The following is a 15370-nucleotide window of genomic DNA, read 5'->3' as shown; positions in this document are numbered from 1 at the left end:
TTATCCATGAAATATACTTAATAACTTCACAAGATATGAATTGACAAGTGGATTCCTACATAATGGTATTCATGTTGAAATTTATTAATCTGCAAAAAAATGTTAACATCCACAATTAGCCGCGTTAAAAAGGATAAGTTTTAGCCATTCTTTTCGGATTTCTTTAGCGCATACACCCAATATTTAAATTTGATTGTACAGTATACATGATATTAAAATGTTTATTAATATAGGAGACACAGTAAGATTATATAAGATTTTATTTTGAGTTCAGAGTCCATTAGCATTTTGATTTAATCATAATATGGAAGAAAAGAGAGGCACAGCATTTTTTTTTTTCAAGTATCTTCTTTGAGGTGCATAGCTTCGTAAACTATAAAGTATAAAATAAATAACTTGGAAGTATTCTTGCTGCCCGCAAGTTCGCATATACTTCAGAAAAAGTTCGTTTTTAATGGTCGCTATCATCCAAATATTCGTGAGAGCTGAATTTACCAGGAGCGTAAGAATTGCGATTGAAACTCATTGCGGGCAAACTCATCTTTGAATGGGATCTGGAAGACACCTGGAATAAACATGGAAAAAATATAGAAATTTTATTAAAAAAAGATTAAATGTAGAAAAAATTATAGGAGATAAATTGGTATCATTGAAAAAACAATATTCTTGAATTTTAAAATGATGTAAAAATAATTTTTGTGCTACAATATTTTCAAAAATTATCGCCACGATTTCACTTAATTTTTTTTTATGTTATCAGAGACAAATTGTAAAATCCATGCATTAAATTAATCTGATTTCAAATAAATAAATAAATTGAAAGTCGAGTTCTAAAAGTATAAGTTCTTGTTCGACGATAATTTAAGTACAAAAAATTACTTTTAATGTGGTTTAAAAGGACAAAATAAAGCATATATTTCTTTAGATAATTTATATATCCTAATTCCATACGCATGTACAACTGTAAAAGTAAAAATGTTTTCAGAAATAACAAAATAGATATTAATAACCATAAAAATAAGATTTATACAGTCCAGAATTATTTTTCAATTTTATGACTTTTTCAAAAAAAAAAAGAAAAAAATATTTTTAAATTTCAAATACAATAGTATTCAATTACACATATTAAAAGAAGTCTTCACTGAAACTGATCTTTTATAGTAGCTAGATGTTTTGTATGGAAAATATTTAATGAATCAAAAAGAATGCTGAACTACTTTGTTTATAAAAAGTATTTTATAATCGTTAAAAACACTTTAAAACTATTAAAATTTTAAAAACAATTTTTTCATTTTTATTCTCAATATATCTGGTTTCATAGAAATAAAGATTAAAGCATAAATTAATATAATTTAATTAGGAATTAAATAAATGGAAGAAATGCTGATATAAGTCAAAAGAAAATTTTAAATATTTAATGACATAGAAAGACATTTTTCTTTTACCACAATTTACAAATGTACTAGATCATTAGTTTATAGAACTAAACTAATAACATTCTGAAATCTTCCTCCATACATCTACTAGATATCAATTGAATATCAATATAATCAATCACTTATTGAGATTACTGTACATGTATGCTTTTAAAATAAAGCATATAACCTTTTAGAGATCTGAATGTATTTGTAAGAAGCATTATGTTGTATGCCTCAAGTTCTATTTTATTTTCATAAAATGCTTGATATTATTACATACAACACAGATACTTTTGCACCTATCGCTTAATATTTTCATTAATTTAATGCAACATCAATTGAAAACGAATATTGTGACGATGTTACATATATATCTCTCAATATATATATATAGGTAGATATAATGTTGATTTTGAATCCAATATCAATAGTAGATGACACTTCTATTTCATCAGAACGATTGTTAGTTGCCACAGTCTACAGTATAGGGAATGTTATATTAAATTATTAATATCTATGAGAGTGAAATCTTTGTTTTTCTTTTCTGTGTTTATATACATGTTATTAACGATGTTTTAGTCAAATTTAATATCCGTACAACAGCAACAGAAATATAATTTTTAAGAAAACAACAAAAGAATGAATTCAATTGAATGCAATAAAGAATTAAAAAGAAGAATGATTACTTAGTTAAATGCTTTATAAAGTTAATATCTCCTAACTGAATTAACCCTTTAAAGGGCCATTTTTTTCTAGTCATATTATGTTAAAATATTTTTAGGCTTGAAATTAGAATAAGAAAAGGGATTTATTTAGCTTATTAGATAAATTTAATTTGATTAATTAATTAATTTGGTTAATTAATAATTAAGTAACAAATCAAGACACATTATTTTGTCTGAGATAAAGAACTGAAGCATCTAAGTTTCTGACTTACTAAAAAAATTTGTCAGAACTTATTCCAACCTATATAATTTCATACAAAGATTGATAAATTTGGTGGGAAGCATACTTCCCATGGCCCTAGAAAGGGTTAAGTATATTTTTATTGATTAAAACCAATGAAAAATATATGATAGTAGATTTCTCAATAAACAGACAATTCTAATAATTTCTGTATTATTTTTACAATGGAATGCCAAAATGAGTTTATTTTTCTAGTCTTTGATAATACCCAATTGTTATTTTGGGTTATATCAAAGGTAAACGCATCGTTTTAATTGTTTTCTTTAATCCTCTATTTGATTTCCAAACTAATCAGCTTCATTGCAAAACTGCTTTTATTCAATTGAACACATTAAACATATTTTTTATAAAATGATGCAGTAATTTGTTATGCATTAACCTGAATTTCGGTAATTCTGTAGAATGAATTAAAACAATTTAAAATTCATTTAAAACAAACATGCTACATAAGTAAAAACCAGTAACAAAACTTCATACGTCAATTATAACATTAGAACACATGCTCAAAAGAACAACTTTAATCCACAAATATTATAAGCATCAAGGATAATCAAGATTTTTCTTAAATTAATCAGTAAGACAAATGTTTTAAAAATAAAAATCGGTACAGAATTTAAGGGAAAGCAAAAGCTACGCAGGAAATTTTTCATACGCAGAAATTCTTTAATTTTCAGGCGTTCATATGTAAAACACTTATTGGTTAAGAACAATTTTTTAAAAAGCAAAAAATATTGCATAAAAAGCATTAATATTTGCGGGCCTCATTCAGATAGAATAATTCTCTCACCTACAACACAAAACACCAACAGTGGGAAATTTATTCATCGGATGCTTTGATTTTGCGTGAAATGGGTTTAGCGATGGGCTGTGTGTGGAATAAAAGATCATTCCTCATAAAATAAATAATTTGATAATCATAAAAGAAAGAAATCCAAAATAAGAAGGTATAATTTACTTAATTCAACACCATGTTATGAAGATAGCATTGATGTCATGAAAGTATAAAGTAGTAAATTGAATATTTATTACTATATACACAACTATAGACAAATGAAAATTTTTTAATGATGATCATATAAGCAGTTAATATTTAAATTTTTTATGTGACAGCTGTTTCTGAATAATCGTTTGATAAGAAATCCAAAACTACTTCGTAATTCAATTCCAAGACAAACTGTTCTGCTAATATTATAACTTTATTTTTCTTTAATGGCAATTACTAAAATGTTTCACAGAAGTTTCTCAAATTTTTAGAATCTATCTTTTACTTCTTATCTAACACCTGGTAATAAAAAATTATTATTAATTAATTTATCGCAATAAAAGTAAAATGTAAATACTTACACCTGGACTCATGCCGCGGGAAGCTGATACAGAACTCCTATTCTTGGCTCTCAGTTTGGCCAACGCATTCTCGGACATATCCGCGCGTTCTTCGGCATCTTCGAGTTCTTGTTGTACCTTTCGGTATTTTGCAAGGTTAAGGGCTGCAATCTCCTCCTAAAAAGATATTTTACATTTTTAAATATAAAAAATCTTGAAAAAGTAGAAAAAAATTATTAAATAAAAATGTTAATAATAGATAAAACTTACGGCCTCCTCAATCTGCCTCTTGTATGTCTTAATTTTCTGTTGGAGTTTATCTACCAGATCTTGCATTCTCTCGTGATTTTTGCGATCCTCTTCCATCTGGAACTGTATCTCCTTGAGCCTCCTTTCAGATTTACGGTAGTTCTTAGAAGCTTCAGAATGTTTCCTCTGTTCATTGTCCAACTCATTTTCGAGTTCTCTGACCTGAAAAATATTTTAATCTCACTGAGTTCACTAAGGTGAATCTAACTAAAACACATAATGCCTCTGTCAAAAGTTTTTTTAAAAAAGAATATTTATTTTTTGAAATTCACCTTTTGTTCAAGTTTCTGAATAATTTTCTTTCCACCTTTCAAAGCTGCAGCCTCGGCTTCATCCAACCTGACTTGCAAATCTTTCAATTGTTGTTCAAGAGATTTGCGCATCTTCTCCTGTTGCATGGCATGCTCTTGCTCAGATCTGAGTTCATCGGCCAGGCGAGCAGCATCAACCATGGCCTTCTTGGCTTTCTCTTCAGAATTCTTGGCTTCATTCAACATCTCATCAAGGTCGGCCTAAAACAAATAGAATATAAATATAAAAACAGGTTGATTCACGTGTTAAACGAGTATTATATTCACTGCCAATTTTTAGCTTTAGAACTGCAGCAACTTTCTCACAGAATAAGTTTTCATTAACAATTTATTTAATTCATTTTTAATAATTACTATTTCTACTATCAGCATTGTTAGATAAATGCTTCTCAGGCAATGAATGAAATGAATCAGTATCTACAATATGACCATTTTTCTTCCTATTTCCTGGAAATATAAATCTTTGGTACTAAAGATCTAAGATAAACATAGATATATGTTGCACTTCTAAATAAATGATGATAACAAAATAATAATGCTACTACAGAAAAATACTGAAATTAACATACGTACTATTTTTGTTACAAATAATTCCTTTGGAATGCATTTTGCGAAAAAAATATATCAATTTGTAATTCACTATCTGTATTGAAGCATTCATCATTAAGTCTTATTTATTTTTGCGCAATATATCTATTTTTTATTATTAAATTCTTTTTCTCTCTTTTTTTAATAGCTTTTAAAAGAATCGCCATTTATCAACATAGAAGTTAATATTGTTTCATCAGCTTAACGTAGTAACCATCTAAAAATAATGAATTAAAGGAATAAAAAAGGAAAAAGAGTATGCTGACACTTAATTAAAAATAATCAATTTTAGTTAATCATCGTTACGTTTTTATTTAATTCATGTTTGTATCCGGTTAAATCTACTTTCATCATATAATGTATTTATAGAATAAAAAGGAAAAAAGGTATGCTTACATGTAATGCCTGCATTTCTCCTTCAAGCTTTCTCTTAGCCATGGAAAGTGAAGCATTATTAGCTGTTAATTCATTCAGTTGTTCACGAGCTTCATTCAATTCTGACTCTAATGAACGTCGAGCCCTATCAGACTAAAAATGAAAAACAAAACATTATAACAAATTTAATCAGGTCTCTTTTTTTATTATAAATAAAATAATTATTGCAGGTAATATTTAAAAAGAGCGAAAGTATACCTGCTCCAGAAGCTGTCTGCTTTCTTCCAGTTCTCCATGAAGAGCATTGCAGTGTCTTTCAGACATAGCATATTGCTCCCTCAATTCGTCTCGTGCTCGGATTTCTTCTTCTAGTGCAGCTTGTACTTCCTTCAAGTTGGCTTGATATTTTTTAAGGTTCTTTTGAGCTTCAGCATTGGCCTTATTAGCATGATCTAATGCAATTTCAAGTTCATTAATATCACTTTCCAATTTCTTCTTCAATCTCAATGCTTCTGCTTTGCCTCGAGCTTCAGCTTCTAAGCTAGCTTGCATGGAATCAATGGCCCGCTGGTGATTTTTTCTTGAAAAAAAAATTTCATGCCATTATGTTAATTTGTATACTGAATTAAAAATAAATTAAAGTTTATACTGAAATTATAAGAATGCTAGTAATTTGAATATCAACCAGAACTATTTTTAAAATAATTTTTTTTATGAAAGAAAAAAAAAATTACTAAATTAATGTTAAATGAAGTTTCCTGAAAACATCTAGTATTAATAAATAAGCACAGATTTAAAGCTTAACATTTCAAGCAATTAACATATAAAAAATTTATTTTACGATTGTACAAAATTATGAAGCTATTAAATATTTTTTAAATAAAATTTTAGAAAGTAGTTATTATGATGACAGTTTTAATAATTTTCTTTAATCATTTTTGGAACCTAAGATATAAAATTCTTTGTAAGCAAATGGATAGTTACCTTGTGTTTTCAAATTCTTCTTCCTTTTCTTGTAATCTTCGATCGATTTCTTGTCTGATTTGCGATAATTCTAGCTGAGCACGAAGTACTTTGTTTTCTTCTTGTTCTAAAGCAGCTTCAGCTTCTTCTAAGGCTGCCTGCAACTCTTCTTTTTCCATCTCAAGGCGTTTGCGAATCTTTTCGAGCTCGTGGACACTTCTACCACCTTCTCCAAGCTGATCCATCAAATCTTTAATTTCATCTAAGTTTTGAAAGAAAATCGATTAAATTCTATAGTTGATAGTGATAAGCATTTTCTTTTTTTTATTATTATTACTGATTTAAGTAACATTTTAAGGGCTACTTAAATCTTTTACAAGTTTCAGTATATGATACAGGAAGATAAAACTAATCTAAAAAGCACTGAAGAAGTGGTTTATACTGGAGTAATTGCTAATTACATTGATATGAAGAGTGTTTATTTATTTTGTAGACAGTTAGCAGTAAATGAACATGATGAGTTTGAATTTAATTAGTGGTTATGCATATTTAATTAATGTATTTGAATGGAAACTTACATGTAAAACATATAATATAATTTAATCTTAAAAGAAGCTTCAAACCTCTCTCTTATATTTTAATAATATTTCCATCATGAATTTTCATTTACAAGGGACTAAAAGTCTTAATATCATTCAAGATATTTGGCAGAATTAGTTAATCTTGAAGTTATTTATCAAGTTTGCTTAAAAATTAAATATTTCTATGTTATTCTAAAAAATAGATGGACTATATTTGTCTAGAAGTAAATATCTTCTTGTGATAATTTAACAAATATTTATCTAAATAAGAGGTATATATACATATATATGGATTATAGTTTGTAATATAATTATTATGTTTCAATAATAGCCACATACTTTATAATTTGTTCTATACTAGGAGTTCAGCATGTATTTCAAATGATGCAATCAAGTTGGAATAAGAACTAAGAAAGTTAATTTTGATTTCCAGGCACAAATATCATAAAGACAAATATATATATATATATATATATATATATAAATTTGACTTTAATACCTTGCAAATTCTTGTTTTCTCGTTTGACTGATTCATATTGCTCTTGACTTTCCTCATATTGAGTTCTCAGCTTGAAGACTTCAGTGGAATAGTTCCTGCATTCTCTCTGTGAGGCATCAAGCTCAAGAGCTAAATCATCTACCCTCTGTTTCCATTCAGCAACAATTTTATCAAATGATTTCTGTTTCTTCTCTAATGCATTAGCAAGAGAGTTGGCCTATAATGAGTAACTTATAAGTATTTTTCAATAGAATACTGATTATACTACTTTTGTAATGCAGATTTTATATATATATTTACCTTTTCTACTTCTATAGACATATCTTCAAGTTCTCCCTGAAGCCTTGTCTTTGTCTTCTCTAAGCTACTGCATTTTTGATTTAATTGCTCAATAGTTTCATCGGCCTCTTGTAATTTAGCTTGAAGTTTACGTCTAAATTTTAAAAATAAATGTACTTCAGTGAATTAATTTAAATTTATAGATAAAAAATTATACTTTAAAGGATATGAAATTTAAAATGTGTCACATTAAACATATAAAATCATAAACAGTTTTGTAACCATTAATTCTATTTTTAATTTTGATTAGATATGTACAATATGACATTACATTGTAAAAAAGGGTGAAATAAAGTATTGAGAATTCTGCATAATATGACTTTTTAATTAAATTCTCAAATAAAATTAATTATTGCTTCAAATGCAAAATTACAATGTATGAATGACAAATCAGGAATTTTAAGTTAACAGTCATTAAATGTGAAGATTTCTAAGAATAAAAGTGTGGGTATTTTAATGAAAAAAATTACATAATAAATATATTATTTAATTATTATTTTTTCTATATTAATATATTATTTTCCTTACTTGGAATCTTCTAGCTCCTCCAGGCGTGCCAGGCCTTCACTTTCATACTTTGTCCTCCACAGCTGAACTTCAGCATTAGCTTTACTTAATTGTCTTTGCAGATCAGCTTTAGCTTCTTGTTCATCCTCTAATTGCTCTCTAAGCGTGTCTAAATCATGTTCTAAATTGCGGAACTTGCTCATGACAGCAGCTCTTTCCTGAAATGAGCAAAACATTTGCTTCATGAAATTTTTGTTAATGCAAAGTGCTAGGAAGGGGGGAAAAATCATTTTAAATTCTACTCTGAAACAACGAATTTTAATTACTAAATTATTATTATTTTCAATTTTTAATGACAATAATGATTTATTAACAGGAAAAATAAATTTTAAACAAGTAAATTATTTAAAAATTAATATGAATAAGAAATAAGTGAATAATGAAAAAACAAAATAATTTTAAGATGAAATATAATACAAATAAAATGTATTCAAAAGAAATAAGATGAATAATAATAAATGTTATTTATTGACACAAGTTTCTTTATTTTAACTCCTTTCAATTTAAAGTTTAAAAGATTTACAAAAAACAATGAAAAATTAACAGAATTTTCAAAATATAAATAAATATAAATCTAAAGTACACAGAACAAAATATTTATATGCAAAAAGATATTCGTAATTCATTTTGTTACATACTCTGCTCTCTTCATCAGCTGTTCTCTTAACTTCATCTAATTGCATGGAAAGGGAATTTTTCAGTTTAGTTAGCTGTGCAACTTGACCTTCAGCCTCTTCTAACTGCCTTAAGAGATCCCCATTTTCAACAGTAAGTTTCTTTTTGGCTTGATCAAAGTCAGCCAAAGAACGCTGAGCTTCATCTAATTTACCTTGTAACTCCATCATTTGCATTTCGATTTGTTTGGCTTGTTTTTCAGCATTGGCCTGTAATTTTTTTTAAAAAAATCTTTGTAAATGTCTTTTTTATATATCTAATAATTTAATAAACAGTTTAAATAAAATGTTACAACAATAATTTTCAAACATTTGTACTCTGTACTCAGTCATCTTTAGTTTTAATACATACTGAATTTCAACAGATTCCTTTAAACCATCATCATATGCACAATAGTTTAATATGTACAATTTCATACTTAATAAAAATTGTACATATATTTACAATGCTATATCAATTTTAGAATACTCTTCTTACATAAAATATGAAATAAAATCTAGAAAATTTCAAAATGGCAAGAAAATAACCCCTTTAATAAATGTAATATATGTGTAACATATGTAAATATACTGCATGCATACAATATATGCAAAATCATCTGTTACAAAAATTTTGAAATATAGAAATTTTTTTTGTTTTGTCTTTCAGAAATTCATAATTAGCATTTTACAAGTAAAAAATATGTAGTTAAGTTGCAATGCAAAAGTATGCATCTATAGGAATAAATAAAATTACCTTTTCTTTATTTACATGATCAACACTGGAACGCAAGTCATCTAATTCACCTTTCATTTGAGCTTTCTCTTTTTCTAACCTGTGCAATCACAAGTAAAACAACAATTAATAGGAACAAAATCTTAATACAAAACAGAATGAAAAATACATCAATATTAATAATGCATGCAATGAACTGATCAATTATCTAAAACATTGAATTGTAATAAATTATCTATACCTAGCTTTGTGTTTGTTTAATTGGTCTAGTTGTTCACTGAGTTCAGCAACGACATCATTGTGTTTCTTTCTTAGGTTAGACATCACTTGCTCATGCTGAATATTTGCTTCCTCTAAATCTCTTCTGAGTTTTGACATTTCTGCTTCTCGGCGTTTGTTCAATTCAACCTGTAAGAAAATTATAAGAATAATTATTCATTTGAAATAATGTTTTTTAAAATGAAACACTATCCTGTATTTGAGATAAAAAAAAAACAATACCTGAGCTGAAGTTGCACCACCAGCTTCTTCAAGTCTTTCACTTAGTTCTTCAATTTCTCTAGCTAGATCAGCTCGTTGTTTTTCAGCCTAGAAATAAAAATTTCAAAAACTATATAACACAATCATTGATTTACAAAATTTTAATAGACTTCTTGAAACTTTAACAATTGAAATTAAAATGTATCTCTTAATAAGAAATAGGTGTTGATTTTAAAATGCAATGTGAAAAAAAATACATATTAAATATTACATTTTTTTTAAATAAAAATAAATGAATAAAATTCAAAAAAATATATAGAAATGGAATTAAATAAAATTCTTTTCCCAGAAAAGTCCTATTATATCTTTGAAGTATAATAATAGGCACAATATAACAGGTGGAAATAGGGAAGAGGAATGGAGAATTAAATTTAAGGAAATTACAGATTCATATATAAAGCTCTGATTTTCAAAACTAAGAAAATTATTTATTGGTATATTTATTCACTTAAAAAGAAATCAACTCATTTTACCTTAGATCTAGCTTGTCTTTCAGCTTCTAACTCTTCTTCTAATTCTTCTATCCTTGCCTACAAATAAAAAAAAAAAAAAGGTTAAAAACTCTAACTACATAATCTTTGCTACAAATATTTAAAAATTTAATTCATGTGACACTTTAATTCAGCAATAAAAGATAGCTAAATTGTGTTATTTAAGAGCTCCTTTAAATCACACACACACAAAAAAAAAATGTTAATAGCAGTTATACAGAATATGAAATACTAGGATATTGGATTACCTTCATAATTAACAAGTATTCTTATTTAATGAAATAAATTGAAATATGATTATTTTTGAATAGTATTTTTATTCTGATATAGAGATGATTTTTTTCTTCCCTCAAAATCTATATTATGTTTGTTCAAAAACTGATTTTCAAAAATAGAATTCAATTGAAAGGAATCGTTTAAATATATATATATATATATATATATATTACAAAATCTGAATATATGCTACATAAAAATAGAAAAAAGGCTGAGAAACTTAATGGATAAAAAAACGATTTAGTGAAATGTATGCAAATGTTATATAATTTAGATTAGAAAATTTTTCTGATCTGAATTATGTACAATTTGATAAAATTTCTATGCATTCATTATCGTATTAATCTGCATCTACATCTGAAATTTAAAAAAGGACACACATCAGAGCTTTTAAATTGTTTTGTAACATATATAATTTAATTTAATTCAATTTAAGTAAATATATAATTTTCTCTAGAGATTTTTTTTGATGAATGTTTCCCAATGAAACTTTTTTCAACTACAACTGAGTAAATATTTGAAAGTATGGAAATAAAGAATGTAGTATAAATAAATGGTCTGGTTGAAGAAAATATTATTTTGCATTAATTTAACAAACTATATAAAGAACACACCGCAAATGAATAAAAATTACAGATCTTTTACCAAAAACAAAGAAAATTCTAAAATATATGAAAAAATTCGCCGTTAAACATACTTGTAGCTCTTTGATTTGTTTTTGCAATTTAGCCACTAGACTTTGTTCATCTTCAAGTTTAGCTGCCAAACTGGCCATCTCTTTCTCTTTTCTAAATTAGAAAAACAATAGTCATTTTCCTATATTTAAACAAAAAAAAATATTGTCCATTTGTAACAATTATTAACAATAATTACTCAATCTATTTTTAAAATGCAATACCTTTGGCTGGCTTGTTCTACTTCTTTCTTTGCCTTTTCTAAGTCAGCAAGAGCCTCTTGAGCTAATTTCAAGTCTCCTTCTGTCTTTCGTTTCATTTTTTCCATTTCAGCACGGCATTTCTTTTCTCTTTCCAAACTGTCTTCCAGCTATGATAAAAATAAATAATGTAGATTATAAAATTAGTGAAGAAGATTAAATAAAACATTAGATTCATATTTTTAGAAAATCAAATAAATAAATAAATAAATAAAATGTTACAACCTTTATATTAAAAGGATTTGTTCATGGTAAAATGAAAATACAAATACTATGCATCTATTATCCTATATTAAAATCCATTTATGACACTAATGATTATATTAACAAGACTCTGTTTTAAATATGTCATAATATATGAAGACAATATAAGTCGCGTAAAGCATTATTGTTCTGACAACAATATATAATATCATAAACCATAAGAGACATTAAAAAATGCAGTGAAGTAGAAAATCAATAAAAAAAATAGCAATTTAAGGGAAAGAAATATTAGATTATTGATTCTTATAATAATAAGGATGAAAATGCGAGTGTGCTGATGCTGTATAGGCCAGAATGCATGACCTACAGCTACCAAGCTTGGTACATATATTTTGGAGGATGGGAATGTGCATCTTGAAGCAGTTAATTTTTTAGTAACAGTTTTAATTAAACAAAAATCTGAGATGTTTTGCGCAATAGCTTCTGAAAATATAACAATAAAGGAATAATTTTTATAGAATTTTTTTAAAAAATTATCTTTTTAATGATTTTTTGCTATATAACTTCTCTTTATTTCTTAGTTAATTTTTTTAATATTTTAAGCAACTTTTACATTAATATATTTTATTATTGCAGGGAAACTAATTGTTGGCATATTGCTACTAATATTTCATCCATTGTTGTGACCAGGATATGAATATTTGATTTATTTTTCCATGTTGAGTAAGGTTTAGCACCAAGAATACATTTATAGAATTTTTGATATACCGTTGTACTTGAAATTAAAATTTAAGTCAGAATCATGTAATGATGGAAAAATTGGTAATACAGTTGGATTTATAATAAAGATAGAAAATGAGAGGAGTGCTAAGCACAATGAACAGAATGGTTTAAAGCTTTTAAAATAACAAATTATATATATATGTATATATATATAATTTCCTAAGGAAAAAAAAATTACATTTTTAGAAATCATTTTATATATAATATTAATATATAAAAACATTCTTATCAGAATTAAGTTCCATGAAATTGCTAATCTAACAATTTTAAATGAAGAAGATCTGTTACTAAGAAAAACTGCACTTCTAATTTTATTGATAATGATTAAGAGAAAAGTAGATATAAACTACTTGATAAAACAAAACTCTTTATAAATAAATAGAAACTAAAACTTACTTCATCAAGAGTTTGTTCCAACTTAATTTTAACTTTATTAAGGTGATTGACTTTGTCTTCTGTAACTTGCAAATCTTCAGATGTTTTCTAGAAACATAATAATAAACATTAGAAAGAATTTTTTTCCCATAGCAATTTAATATTTTAATCATAGCAATAAAATATTTTCAGATTTTTTAAATGTAAACAATAAAGAATAATAGTTACCTGATTGATTTCTTGTAGATGTTTTTTCTCCTTGGTGAGTTTATTGATCAAATCATCTTGATGGGAAATTTCTTCATTAAGATTTCTAATTTGATGGTCTCGTGACTGCTTATCTTGTTCAGCCTTTGAAGTAATAATAAAATATTTAGTACAAGTATATTAATAGAAGACACAATACTATATGTTGTCTTAAACATAAAGGGAATACCTTGTAATGAATAAGAGAAAAATTGCCATATTATTTACTTTTGAATTGGAAGAATCCTTCATGGAATTGAATGCATCACAAGAGACAAAAACTTTTATAATGCATTTAATTATTGTATTAATATATATAATTAATACAGTAATAGCATATCATAATTTGGATAAATTCAAATTGTTTTGTAACTAAAGAGAAATTTATGTAATGAAAATAATGTTCAAAATTTACAATAATTTGCTGTTTGGTGTATTTTAATAAAACAGTAATGTATGCAATTTAGATTTTTGCTACAGCCCTTTTTGAAGTAGAAATGGCATTAAAAATTCCAATTTACAATGTAACAAACATTAATTTTTGAATTCATAGAAAAAAGAATATACCTTTTGAATTGTTAGTTCTAAGTCTTCTACTTCTTTCTTTAAAGTATTTAAATCTAACTCAAGTTTCTTCCTAATCTGGGCCATCTGAAGGTGAGCATCTTCTTCATGGGTTAATCGTTCTTGAACATCCTATAACAGAAATATAATAAATGTCTTCAAATATGGAAACCAGAAAAGTTCAGAACAATTTTCTATTAAAAGAAAATTTATATTTACAGTCAGTTGGCTAGCTAAATCAGCTTTCTGCGCTAATGCTCTGTTTAATCGCTCTTCTAAATCGCCAAAAGTTGCCCTTTCAGCCTCCAATTGTAAAAAGAGATCATTTTTCTCCTGAAGGAGTTTCACATTTGTAGTTTCTAATTCTTTCCGAACTTTCTCTTCTTTAACAAATGCTTCATGCTCAATTTTCAGTTTTTCTTCCAGAGCTCTAAGTTCATCTTCCACTCTTGCAATGCTAAGAAGAGGCTTAACCTTTACAAGGAAAAAGAAAAGGATTATAAAGCTTTAGCAATAACAATATAAAAAAAAGAACAACATCTTTAAATTTTTTTAAAAAAACTTCAATTCAAAAATTACCTTAGAGTACAACTTCCACCATAACCAATTTCTAAGCTGCAAGAACTTTCGTAGATTCCGTTGAATAACAAGTAGAGCAATTCTGAAAGAATAAATTAATCATAAATAACAAATGAAAAGAAATTACTTAGTCAAGTAATCAATAGAAAAATAATATGGTTAAATAAAATTGCATTAGTTAAACATATTTCAGCAAAGATTTTATATCATATTCAAGTATATTGAACTAAAAACATTTTTTGAATTTATAGAATTACTCTCATTTTATTCTTTTTTATAGTATCTTAAATTCAAAAAAAGTAAGATGAATAAATCCAGACATTATTTCATATCTTCAAATTCATACAAAGAGAAAAATAAGAGAAAACAATTAACATATCTTATAATGAAAGCTTTAAAAAAAAGAGAGAAGACTTACCTTTGCTCTTGGAGCTTCTTGAATTCTTTCTTGCATTCATACCATCTAATCCAAGCTTGAAGCCATGTAATAATCTTTGCCAGTCTTTCATCTCTCATTTCTTCAAGTCTACCCAAAACACCAGCTCTAAAGAATACCTAATTTTAAAAACAAGTTAAAGTTATAAAAAATTTTAGAGCTAGAAAAATAACTTGATTTTTTTTTTTTTTTTTTTACATTTTTTTCTGTGATTTTAGAAATTAGAATGTTCTATTAAGCTTCAATCTTTTTACTTTTATTTAAAAATTATTATTGCATAAGATTTCTTTAAAAGGTCTTGTACAGTAAAACTT

General features: G+C 26.2%; 1 protein-coding gene across 12 annotated transcripts in view; it reads right to left on the bottom strand.

Moving 5' to 3' along the window:
• Window positions 1-242: 242 nt before the first annotated feature.
• LOC129968170 (myosin heavy chain, muscle-like) overlaps window positions 243-15370 on the bottom strand; it is a 44050-nt gene continuing 28922 nt past the window's right edge. For 11 of the 12 annotated variants that reach the window (XM_056081996.1, XM_056082000.1, XM_056081998.1 and 8 more), the window contains exons 20-42: window positions 15039-15175; window positions 14621-14702; window positions 14261-14515; window positions 14045-14173; window positions 13460-13582; window positions 13253-13339; window positions 11834-11979; window positions 11633-11723; window positions 10642-10698; window positions 10130-10216; window positions 9870-10036; window positions 9650-9728; window positions 8878-9123; window positions 8201-8397; window positions 7634-7766; window positions 7334-7550; window positions 6275-6515; window positions 5549-5870; window positions 5312-5443; window positions 4289-4528; window positions 3978-4178; window positions 3729-3884; window positions 243-565 (exon numbers count right to left, since the gene is read on the bottom strand). In XM_056081996.1, coding sequence (XP_055937971.1) covers window positions 452-565; window positions 3729-3884; window positions 3978-4178; window positions 4289-4528; window positions 5312-5443; window positions 5549-5870; window positions 6275-6515; window positions 7334-7550; window positions 7634-7766; window positions 8201-8397; window positions 8878-9123; window positions 9650-9728; window positions 9870-10036; window positions 10130-10216; window positions 10642-10698; window positions 11633-11723; window positions 11834-11979; window positions 13253-13339; window positions 13460-13582; window positions 14045-14173; window positions 14261-14515; window positions 14621-14702; window positions 15039-15175 — 3639 coding nt within the window. In that variant the 3' untranslated portion in view covers window positions 243-451. Of the gene's footprint in view, window positions 566-3171; window positions 3250-3728; window positions 3885-3977; window positions 4179-4288; window positions 4529-5311; window positions 5444-5548; window positions 5871-6274; window positions 6516-7333; window positions 7551-7633; window positions 7767-8200; window positions 8398-8877; window positions 9124-9649; window positions 9729-9869; window positions 10037-10129; window positions 10217-10641; window positions 10699-11632; window positions 11724-11833; window positions 11980-13252; window positions 13340-13459; window positions 13583-14044; window positions 14174-14260; window positions 14516-14620; window positions 14703-15038; window positions 15176-15370 lie in introns of all 12 variants that reach the window. The other variant, XM_056082008.1, reaches the window with a different exon arrangement.

This window comes from Argiope bruennichi, chromosome 5, assembly GCF_947563725.1.
Source record: "Argiope bruennichi chromosome 5, qqArgBrue1.1, whole genome shotgun sequence".
Lineage (NCBI taxonomy): Eukaryota > Metazoa > Arthropoda > Arachnida > Araneae > Araneidae > Argiope > Argiope bruennichi.
Note: the sequence above shows the minus strand (reverse complement) of the source record. Positions and strands in the feature narration are given on the sequence as shown.